A 10,931-nucleotide genomic window follows, 5' to 3' on the forward strand; every position below is an offset into this window, starting at 1 on the left:
CTCGGTTTATCCTAAAACCTTACTTAAGCAACTTGATTAGGCTAATCCTATGTTAATCTCTACTTAAACAAGATTAACTAATACTAATGACACCTTAATCATCATTATGTATTGGTAATTAAGTTTAGTAAGTGATTAGTAGCCTAATTACATACTTAAGTTATGTTAATCATGCTTTAAGAGCTAAGCTAGTTTAAGGTTAGTTAGTTCGGTTCTTTAAGCTTTCTCTTAGGACTTGTTTTTGCTGCAATTTGGTGCCACCACCTACTGAATTGAAGACTTAGGGAAGAGGAGAAGCCCACATGAAGTTCACATGGGCAAAAGAAAGCATAGCAAATGAGCATAGGAGACTTCATGGCAAGGGAACTGTTGTATAATTGGAGTAACACTCGAAGTATACAAGTTTAAAGGTTTCGACTAGCAGTGGCACTGAGTGTGGCACTGAGCATGGCACTGAGCCAGGACGGAATATGATAGAATTAGACAATCAATGACTTGAATCCACAAGTTTGATTGAATAGCAACTTTTAAACTACTTGGATAAGTCACACCACCAAGCAATCTAAAAGGTCCTAAGAACACAAACTAACTTGCTAAGGTTAGTTAAGCATAGGCACTAAACACTTGATTCCAATCCAAGAATGCAAAGTATTAAGCAAAATAAAAACTCACGTTTTAAGTCATAAAAGTCATGTCCTTTCCATTCACTTTGTCCAAATATAAATAGGACTTGTTACAACTTAATTTTCTGATTTTCTAAACAAAAGAAAAATAACAAATAACTATCCACTATTACATGTACGAATCATGGCTTTGAGAAGAGTGGTCCAACTAAACAAATAACCACCAAGCCACAACGGCTAGTTATCAACGTGCAAGGAAACAACCTTCTCCTATTTTATTGCTGCCATTCACCCGCACTTCCTCATCCACTCTTGCACGCCTTGAAGATAGGGCAGTTTGTTGTACTTTGAACGTGTGATCAAGGAGTGTAACCAACTCCTATAATTCAGCCATCATCACGTGTAACTTGGACGTGCTTCCTTAGCTTCTTCATTCTTGCTTCATTACAACTTAAGCTAATAATTCGTACAAGGACTCTATGGATTTAAATCGAATACAAAATTCGAATACAACTCGAAACAACTACATAAAATAATGAAAGTACTCAAAGAAAACACACGACATTCCTATGGATTTAAGGACTCAACTATACTATTGCTAACTTATTTAAACAAAAGAACAACAATGAAAATGAGGACTTAATGAATCAAATTAAAGACTTCCATGAAAGAAGCATTTAACTCATCAAGTTTAAGAAGGAAGATACAATCACCAACTAAATGAATTGCTTATCACTTAACCTTCATGGTGCAGCCTCGTCACCATCTACAACATCCTCCCCTTGTTGAGAAAAGTTTGACCTCAAACTTGGAAGATCACCTTCATCTTCATAAAATGGACTAAGGTCCGAAATGTTAAAAGAAGAAAAACACCATAGTCACCTGGTAATTCAATCTTGTAAGCATTGGGATTGATCTTCTCAAGAACTTTGAAGGGACCATCTGTTCTAGGACTTAACTTGGAACGCCTTTTAGAAGGAAAACGTTCCTTCCTTAGGTGAATCCATACCATCTCCGGGAGAAAATTGAATATCATGCTTCTTTTTATCAATTCTTTCTTTGATCTTTTCATTGGCACGCATGATTCTTGTCCTCACAAGTTCATGAAGCTTCTTTATCTCTTTAGCACGCTCATCAGCTTCTTTACTAAATTTCTCTCGAATGGGAAGGGGAGCTAAATCAAGAGGAGTACATGGATTGATCCCATACACAATTTCAAAAGGACTCATTCCAGTGGTCTTATGTGGTACCCTATTGTATGCAAATTCCGCATGGGGTAGCATGTCTTCCCATTGTCTCGGACTTTTAGTGGCTAGGGCTCGTAGTAATGTTCCCAAGGTTCGATTAGTTACCTCGGTTTGTCCATCAGTTTGTGGGTGAGATGATGTGCTAAACTTCAACTTGGTTCCCATCTTTTTCCACAATGTAAGCCAAAAATGACTTAGGAACTTAGTATCACGATCACTAACCATGCTCCTTGGCACTCCATGCAAACGAACCATTCTTTGAAGTACAAAAGAGCTGTTTGAACCGCATCATGAGTAGTATGGCTAGGGATAAAATGAGCCATCTTTGAAAATCTATCAACTACTACCATCACAGCATCTTTGTTGTGTTTTGTTCTAGGAAGTCCCGTGATAAAATCAAGGCTAATGTCTTCCCATGGGGCTTGTGGGGTAGGAAGGGGTAGATGTTGACCTTGAGGAAGAGAGTGACCTTTGGCGTGTTGACAAGCTACACACCTTTTAACAATGTACTCGACATCCTTCACCATTCTAGGCCAAAAGAAGTAATCACTCACCAAGGTATAGGTCTTCTCAATACCAAAGTGTCCAGCTAGGCCACCTTCATGAAATTCTCGGATTAGAGATTCTCTTACACTATGTTTAGGCACGCATAGTCTCTTGTTTTTGAATAGAAAACCTTCATAGATATGATAGTCTCATGAGCATGATCTTGACACTTTGCAAATATTTCACCAAAATCTGGATCATCTATACTTCCTTTAATACTTCCAATCCAATGACTCGATTTCTAAGGGAAGTAAGTAGTAAATACCTTCGGACAAAGCATCAGCACCCTTGTTCATCTTTCCGGATTTATGCTTGATGACAAAATGATAGGCTTGCAAGAATTCTACCCACTTGGCATGGCGTGGCTGAAGTTTTTGTTGGCTTTGTAGGTATTTGAGAGCCTCTGTCATATCAAATTGATACTCTTTTGCAATCAAATAATGTCGCCAATGGTCAAGAGACCTCACAAGAGCATAGAACTCTTTGTCATAGGTAGAATACTTCCTCTTTGCTTCATTTAATTTCTCACTAAAGTAGGCTATGGGGCGTCCACTTTGAGAAAGGACCGCACCAATACCAACTCCAGAAGCATCACATTCTACTTCAAAAATGTCTTCGAAGCTAGGCAAGGCCAAGATAGGGGCTGTGGTGAGTCGAAGCTTAACCTCTTCAAATGCCTTTTGTGCTTGATGACTCCACTCAAATTGCTTAAGTTTAGTAATCTCAGTGATAGGGGCCATGAGAGTACTAAATCTCAAACCTCCTGTAAAAGGAAGCTAAGCCATGGAAACTTCTTACTTGTTGGATGGAACTTGGAACTGGCCATTCTCTAATGGCTTGCACCTTCTTTTCATCTACTTCAATGCCATCATGTGAAACAAGGAAGCCAAGAAAGGCAACCTGATTTGAGAAGAAATGACACTTCTCAAGGTTTCCATAGAGTTGTTCCTTCTCCAAAACTTCGCACACTTGGTGTAAATGATCAACATGCTCCAATTCATTCTTGCTATACACCAAAATGTCATCGAAATACACCACTACAAATCGACCAAGAAAAGGTTTTAAAGTTTGGTTCATTAACCTCATGAATGTGCTTGGTGCATTTGACAATCCAAATGGCATGACTAGCCATTCATACAATCCTTCTTTTGTTTTAAAGGCCGTCTTCCACTCATCCCCTTCATGGATTCGAATCTGGTGATAACCACTCCTTAGGTCTATCTTTGAAAAGACTTTCGAACCATGTAAATCATCTAGAAGATCATTCAATCTTGGAATAGGAAACCGATACTTTATAGTGATTTTGTTGATGGCCCTACTATCAACACACATACGCCATTCACCATTCTTCTTAGGTACTAGTAATGTAGGGACAGCACAAGGACTAAGTGACTCCCTAATCAAGCCTTTCACCTTTAATTCCTCCACTTGCCTCCTTATCTCTTCGGTTTCTTTAGGATTTGTCCTATAAGCAGGTTTATTAGGTAGGCTAACTCCGGGAATAAGGTCAATCTTGTGTTGGATGTCTCGTTTAGGGGGTAGGCCAGGGGGTATTTCTTGTGGAAAAACATGTTTGAATTGATTGAGCAAAGGGGTCAGCAAAGGGTGTTGTGGTTCGGATTTTGGATGAGGGGTTTGATCTAAACCACTCAAAATGAGCTCTTGGAATGACTCATATTCATGGTAAGATGATTTGATGAGGGTGGTGAGGGATACTGGATTTTTGGTTGGATTGTTGGTATGTTCTTTGTGCCGTGGATATAAAGGGGTTAGGACAATCTTCTTTTGATTCTTCACAAAAGCATAAGTATTCTTGTAACCATCATGTATTACCTTTCTATCAAACATCCAAGGTCTTCCCAATAGAACATGGCACGCATCCATGGGGATAACATCACACCACAATTCTTCCTTATACTCCTTTCCAATGGTGAAAGCTAATAATACACGTGAAGAAACATGTATTCCTTTTCCTTGATTCAACCATTGTATGACATATGGGTTAGGGTGAGGATTAGTTTGTAGGTTTAACTTAGTAACCAAGGTTTGTGAGGCTACGTTGGTGCAACTGCCTCCATCTATGATTAAGGAACAAACTTTGCCTCCTATGGTGCACCTCGTGTGAAAGATAGCCTCTCTTTGCAATTGTTCCTCATTAGTAGGTATACCACTAAGAGCTCTTCGAACCACTAAACATTCACCATCATCAGGTCCAATGTAACGTCCCTCTTCTTCCTCCTCCATATTCTCCTCCTCTTCCTCCTCTTCGTATCCTTCTTCTATGGCTTCATACTCCGCAAGAGTTATGACCTTTTTGTTAGGACATTCAGAGGCAATGTGCCCTAATCCTTGACATCTATAGCACCGTCGGGGTGTATTTGGCACAGTAGGTTTGACTTCATTCTTTTGGGGTGGCTTAGAAGAGTAGGGAGTGTTTGGTTTAGAAAGGGTGGTGTTTGGTTTAGAATAGGGGGTAGGTTTAGTAAAGGTACGAGAAGAGTCCCATTTACCTTTGGATTTGTTTTTGTTTTGACGTTCCACTTTGTGAGCCAACAGAACTAGCTCTTCTAAGGTTGAGTAAGAATGCAACTCAACCACATTTGCAATAGAAGGGTCTAAACCTCCTAAGAATCGCACTAGTGTTTGAGGTTCATCCTCCAAGACATCACATTTCATGATGTAAGCCTCGAACTCCCTTGCATATTCTTCAACTGTTTTACTTCCTTGATTCAGATGATGGAATTTTGAGAAATTTTCTTGCACATAGTAAGTTGGCAAGAATTTTTGTTTGAGAAGTTTCTTCATCTTCTCCCAACTCCTTACTTTCTCCTTTCCCATTCTTTCTCTTTTGGCACATATGCTCGCCCACCAAGTGGATGCATATTTCCTTAATTTCAAGGCTACAAGTTTCACTCTTTTATCCTCCGGAACTTGCTTGTAATCAAACACTCTCTCAATAGTTCTAATCCATTCAACAAACTCATCAGGATCAAGCTTGCCATCATAGTCAGGTATGTCAACCTTAATATCATTAGAAGGTCGAGGATTGAACCTTCTAGGGCGCAAAGTTACTTCACTTGCATCATCCGAATCTTCACCTCCTTCACGTTGGTGTTGAAGTCGAATTGAGAGTTGTCTTACTTGGTCTTGTAGCAATGCCATTCTAGCATCACTCTCCCTCCTTTCTTCTTCAATTAATCTCAAAGTTTCACGCCAGTTTGGTGGTGGGTTTGCATCATCTTCCATAGTTAGGATAATTTTTGAAATGGATTGTTTGTGTTTGGGATTGTTGGGGAATGTGTTTGGGGCTTAATGATGATTGAAATGGGTAGGATTTAAGCTTAGCTCTGATACCAAGATGTTGTATAATTGGAGTAACACTCGAAGTATACAAGTTTAAAGGTTTCGACTAGCAGTGGCACTGAGTGTGGCACTGAGCATGGCACTGAGCCAGGACGGAATATGATAGAATTAGACAATCAATGACTTGAATCCACAAGTTTGATTGAATAGCAACTTCTAAACTACTTGGATAAGTCACACCACCAAGCAATCTAAAAGGTCCTAAGAACACAAACTAACTTGCTAAGGTTAGTTAAGCATAGGCACTAAACACTTGATTCCAATCCAAGAATGCAAAGTATTAAGCAAAATAAAAACTCACGTTTTAAGTCATAAAAGTCATGTCCTTTCCATTCACTTTGTCCAAATATAAATAGGACTTGTTACAACTTAATTTTCTGATTTTCTAAACAAAAGAAAAATAACAAATAACTATCCACTATTACATGTACGAATCATGGCTTTGAGAAGAGTGGTCCAACTAAACAAATAACCACCAAGCCACAACGGCTAGTTATCAACGTGCAAGGAAACAACCTTCTCCTATTTTATTGCTGCCATTCACGCACTTCCTCATCCACTCTTGCACGCCTTGAAGATAGGGCAGTTTGTTGTACTTTGAACGTGTGATCAAGGAGTGTAACCAACTCCTATAATTCAGCCATCATCACGTGTAACTTGGACGTGCTTCCTTAGCTTCTTCATTCTTGCTTCATTACAACTTAAGCTAATAATTCGTACAAGGACTCTATGGATTTAAATCGAATACAAAATTCGAATACAACTCGAAACAACTACATAAAATAATGAAAGTACTCAAAGAAAACACACGACATTCCTATGGATTTAAGGACTCAACTATACTATTGCTAACTTATTTAAACAAAAGAACAACAATGAAAATGAGGACTTAATGAATCAAATTAAAGACTTCCATGAAAGAAGCATTTAACTCATCAAGTTTAAGAAGGAAGATACAATCACCAACTAAATGAATTAGCTTAGTATCCTTGGCAACCTTAATGGTGGCGCAGCCTCGTCACCATCTACAACAGGAACAAGTGCCAGTTACGTCCAGCTTACTGCTTTGGCAACCATCATTTGAGCTGCAAATTGGACAAGCTTTTGAGGAGTAATAGTTTAATATGTTTACTTAGTATTCCATTGGTAGTTCGTCTGTTTTGTAACTTCCAATAGGGAATTAAGCTAGTTTTTAGAAAGTGTGCTGAACAGTTTGTAATTTTTGTTTCATGTATTTTATTGGCTTAGTTGGCGTAGCTCTTGTGGTCCAAATCAGCTGATTTTTGGACACAAGGTAGATATATAAGTTAGCTTTGTAATCCTTTTGGAAGGAAGTCATTTGAATCAAAATTGAGAAAGTTACACTCAAAACATTAAGCTGTGTGCTTATTGCTCTTTACGGTCAGTTTGGCCTTTTATCAAATCTTTGCTTAATTCTTTCACTTAATCATTGAATTGGTGGATGAAACTCAAAGTAGATGCAAGTTAGAAGCTTATTGTTATAACTTGATCTTAGTTTGGTGGTAATTGGGTTGTGAAAGTGGTGGTTGTTCAATCAAATTGAACCGGTTAGATACATCCGATTGTTCTTTGTTTCCTTTGTTCTTATTACTTGCTTTGAATGCTCTTGAATGCTTAATCAATATGTATCATTTGGTATCAGAGCTGTAGGTTGGTTAAGAGCATTCTAATTCATCCCTTAAACACATTAAACTCACATACAAAACTCAAACACAATCCCCCCCTAAAACCGGACCTAATTCTAAGCCAAACACACTTCTTTTCTTTCTTTCTAGCCTATTCTTGTTGAGATTGAATCTAACATGAGTGGAGGTGAAGAAAATCAGTTTAGAAGGGGTATGAACTTGAGTGAAGCAAGGTTGGTAGGAGTGGAGAATCAAATAGCCACTTTAAGTGAACAAATGGCTAATTTGATGACAGTGGTAAGAGAAGGGTTTAGAGGACCTTTAAGGGGAGAAAATGTGGAGGATGAAGGTGTAGCTTATGATAGTAGTGAGGAGGTTCTTTCTGAATCTTCAAGAACTAGAAGAAAACCACAAAAGAAAGATGATTTTAGAGACATTAAGTTAGAGGTTCCTGAGTTTGATGGAAACCTTAATCCAGATGCTTATTTGGAGTGGGTTTCAAGGTGTGATCGAATCTTTGAACTTAAGGAGTATGATGATGTAAAATCTTTCAAAGTTGCTGTAGCTAAACTAAAGGGGTATGCATCCCTTTGGTGGGAAATGTTGTGTTAGCTAGAACTAGAAAACAAAAGCCTAAAATCAAGAGTTGGAGTAAGCTAAAAAAGAAAATGAGGGAGAAGTTTTTACCATCCACTTACACCCTTGATTTGTATAATCAATTGGCCGAAATTTGTCAAGACCATAAAGGGGTAGAACATTACATCCATGAGTTTGAAAAGTTGTTAATGAAGTTAGATGTACAAGAAAGAGAAGAGCAAACAATGTCTAGATTTCTAGGAGGCTTAGAAAAAGACATTAGGAGGAAGGTGGAGTTACATCCTTATTCTACCTTAGATGAACTCTTTAAGTTAGCTCTTAAAGTTGAAAAACACATTAAGGAGAAGAAGAAGAAACCTTTTGTGAAGGAACTACCTATTCTAAGGGAGTTTCTAATGTTAAAACACCATACACATCTCCTTACACCCCTAAGAGTGGCGGATTGAAAGTAGTTGATAAAGGGAAGGAATAGTGAATGAAACCTCAAAAAAATCAGATGTAAAATGCTTTAAGTGTCATGGTTATGGTCATTATCAAGCTCAATGTCCTAATAAAAGAGTAATGACTTTAATTGACATTAAAAACATTGAAGAATCACTTGAACAGGAGGAAAATCAAGAAGAGGAACTGAAGAGGAGGCCGAAAGTGAGAGCTTTGGAGGTTGGAGAGGTGACTCAAGGTGATCATTTAAGCCTTGTTCTAAGAGTTCTTCATGCCAAAGAAGCTGAATTGGTTCCTTCTCAAAGGGATCAAATCTTTCAAACAAAATGCTTGATTGGAGGGAAGATATGTTCGATGATCATTGATGGAGGGAGCTGCACCAATGTTGCTTCATCTTCTATGGTGGACAAGCTCAATCATGCTACTTTCTCACATCCAAAACCATATAAGCTTCATTGGCTTAATGATGGCAATTGTGTGGAGGTAACAAAACAAGCTTTAATTAGCTTTTCTTTTGGTGATTCTTATAAAGATGAAGTTTTATGTGATGTATTACCTATGGATGCATGTCATGTACTCTTAGGTAGACCTTGGCAATCTGATAAAGAAACTTTGCATAATGGAGGACTAATACTTACACTTTCATGCATAACAAGAAGAAAATTGTACTTAGTCCTAGCCCATGGCCGAATCATCTTAAGCCTAAAACAACCTCACCTAAAACACAAAACAAAAAAACCTTAATCCTTTCTAAACCTCAACTTGATAAAGCTGTAGAAAAGGGGAAGGTTATGTATTTGTTGTTGTTATTGGATGAAAATGATGTAAACATTAGTGAAGTGCACGAAATGGTGAGACCTTTAGTGAAGGAGTTTGGTGATGTTTTTCCTATTGATCTTCCATGTGGTTTACCCCCTAGTAGAGGAATTGAACACCAAATTGATTTAACCCTGGCGCCCCTTTACCTAATAAACCAGCTTATAGATGTAATCCTGAAGAAGCTAAGGAGTTACAAAAACAAGTTAGTGAGTTGTTAGCTAAAGGATTTGTGCAAGAAAGTCTTAGTCCATGTGCTGTACCTGTCATTTTGGTTCCTAAGAAGGATGGTTCCATGAGAATGTGTGTGGATTGTCGTGCTATTAACAACATAACAGTGAAGTATAGGTATCCAATACCTAGACTTGATGATTTGCTTGATGAATTACATGGTTCCACTATATTTTCGAAGATTGATTTGAGGAGTGGTTACCATCAGATTAGAATCAAAGAGGGTGATGAATGGAAAACAGCTTTTAAAACTAAGAGTGGTTTGTATGAGTGGCGTGTGATGCCATTTGGTTTGACAAATGCTCCTAGTACTTTCATGAGGCTTATGCATGAGGTACTCAGACCCTTCATTGGTATCTTTGTTGTTGTTTATTTTGATGATATTCTTGTATATAGTCAAAGTGAACAGGAACATTTAATGCATCTCAAGAAGGTTTTCCTTAAACTAAGGGAAAAGAAGCTGTATGCAAAGATGGAGAAGTGTGAGTTCTTTACTTCAAGTGTGACATTTCTTGGATTCATAGTGTCATCTAATGGCATTTCTATGGATGAATCTAAGGTGGAAGCAATCAAGTCATGGCCAGTTCCTAAATCTATCACTGAGGTTCGAAGTTTCCATGGTTTAGCTTCTTTTTACAGGAGATTTATCAAGAACTTTAGCACCATCTTGGCGCCATTGACTGAGGTATCAAGAAAGGGTCCTTTATTTGGACTCCTGCAGCACAAGAGGCATTTGATCAATTGAAGAACATGCTTAGTAAGGCTCCTGTTCTAGCCTTACCTGATTTCAAGAAAGTGTTTGAAGTGGAGTGTGATGCAAGTGGTGTAGGCATTGGAGCTGTTTTACAACAAGGAGGGCGCCCCATAGCCTATTTCAGTGAAAAGCTTAATCAGTCCAGACTCAACTACAACACTTATGATAAGGAGTTCTATGCTATTGTTCGTGCCTTGACTCATTGGACTCATTATCTCAGACCAGCTCAGTTTGTGTTACATTCAGACCATCAGGCTTTGAAGTACATAAATGGACAACATAAGCTCAGTCCAAGACATGCAAAATGGGTGGAATTCCTTCAGTCCTTTGATTTTGTTTCAAAATATAAAACTGGAGTTTCTAACATTGTTGCAGATGCTTTATCAAGGAGGCATTCTATGCTTTCTCTATGGAGGCTCGTGTGCTTGGCTTTAGCCATCTTAAAGACTTGTATTATGATGATCCAGATTTCTCTTTATTGTAGAAGCATGCAAAGAAGGATCTCATGGAGCTTATTCATTGCAAGATGGCTTTCTTTTTCGAAACAACAAGCTTTGTATCCCTAAATGCTCATTAAGGGATTTGCTAATCAAGGAGGTTCATGGAGGAGGACTAGCAGGACACTTTGGCATTAACAAAACTGTTGATGTATTGCAGGAACACTTCT

General features: G+C 38.3%; 2 protein-coding genes across 2 annotated transcripts; both read right to left on the reverse strand.

The window, feature by feature from the left end:
* Nucleotides 1-2,064: 2,064 nt before the first annotated feature.
* LOC130590269 (uncharacterized) lies at nt 2,065-3,156 on the reverse strand. The gene is made up of 2 exons (XM_057392334.1): nt 2,682-3,156; nt 2,065-2,546 (listed from the first exon to the last, which is right to left on the reverse strand). Exons 1-2 carry the CDS (start codon nt 3,154-3,156, stop codon nt 2,065-2,067), a joined length of 957 nt encoding a protein of 318 aa, XP_057248317.1.
* A 7-nt stretch (nt 3,157-3,163) lies between these two features.
* On the reverse strand, nt 3,164-5,662 carry LOC130590270 (uncharacterized). Its single transcript, XM_057392336.1, has one exon. It carries the CDS (start codon nt 5,660-5,662, stop codon nt 3,164-3,166), a length of 2,499 nt encoding a protein of 832 aa, XP_057248319.1.
* Nucleotides 5,663-10,931: the final 5,269 nt, after the last annotated feature.

This window comes from Beta vulgaris, unplaced genomic scaffold, assembly GCF_026745355.1.
Source record: "Beta vulgaris subsp. vulgaris cultivar EL10 unplaced genomic scaffold, EL10.2 EL10_2_Chr_UnSca1, whole genome shotgun sequence".
In the NCBI taxonomy this organism is placed as follows: domain Eukaryota; kingdom Viridiplantae; phylum Streptophyta; class Magnoliopsida; order Caryophyllales; family Amaranthaceae; genus Beta; species Beta vulgaris.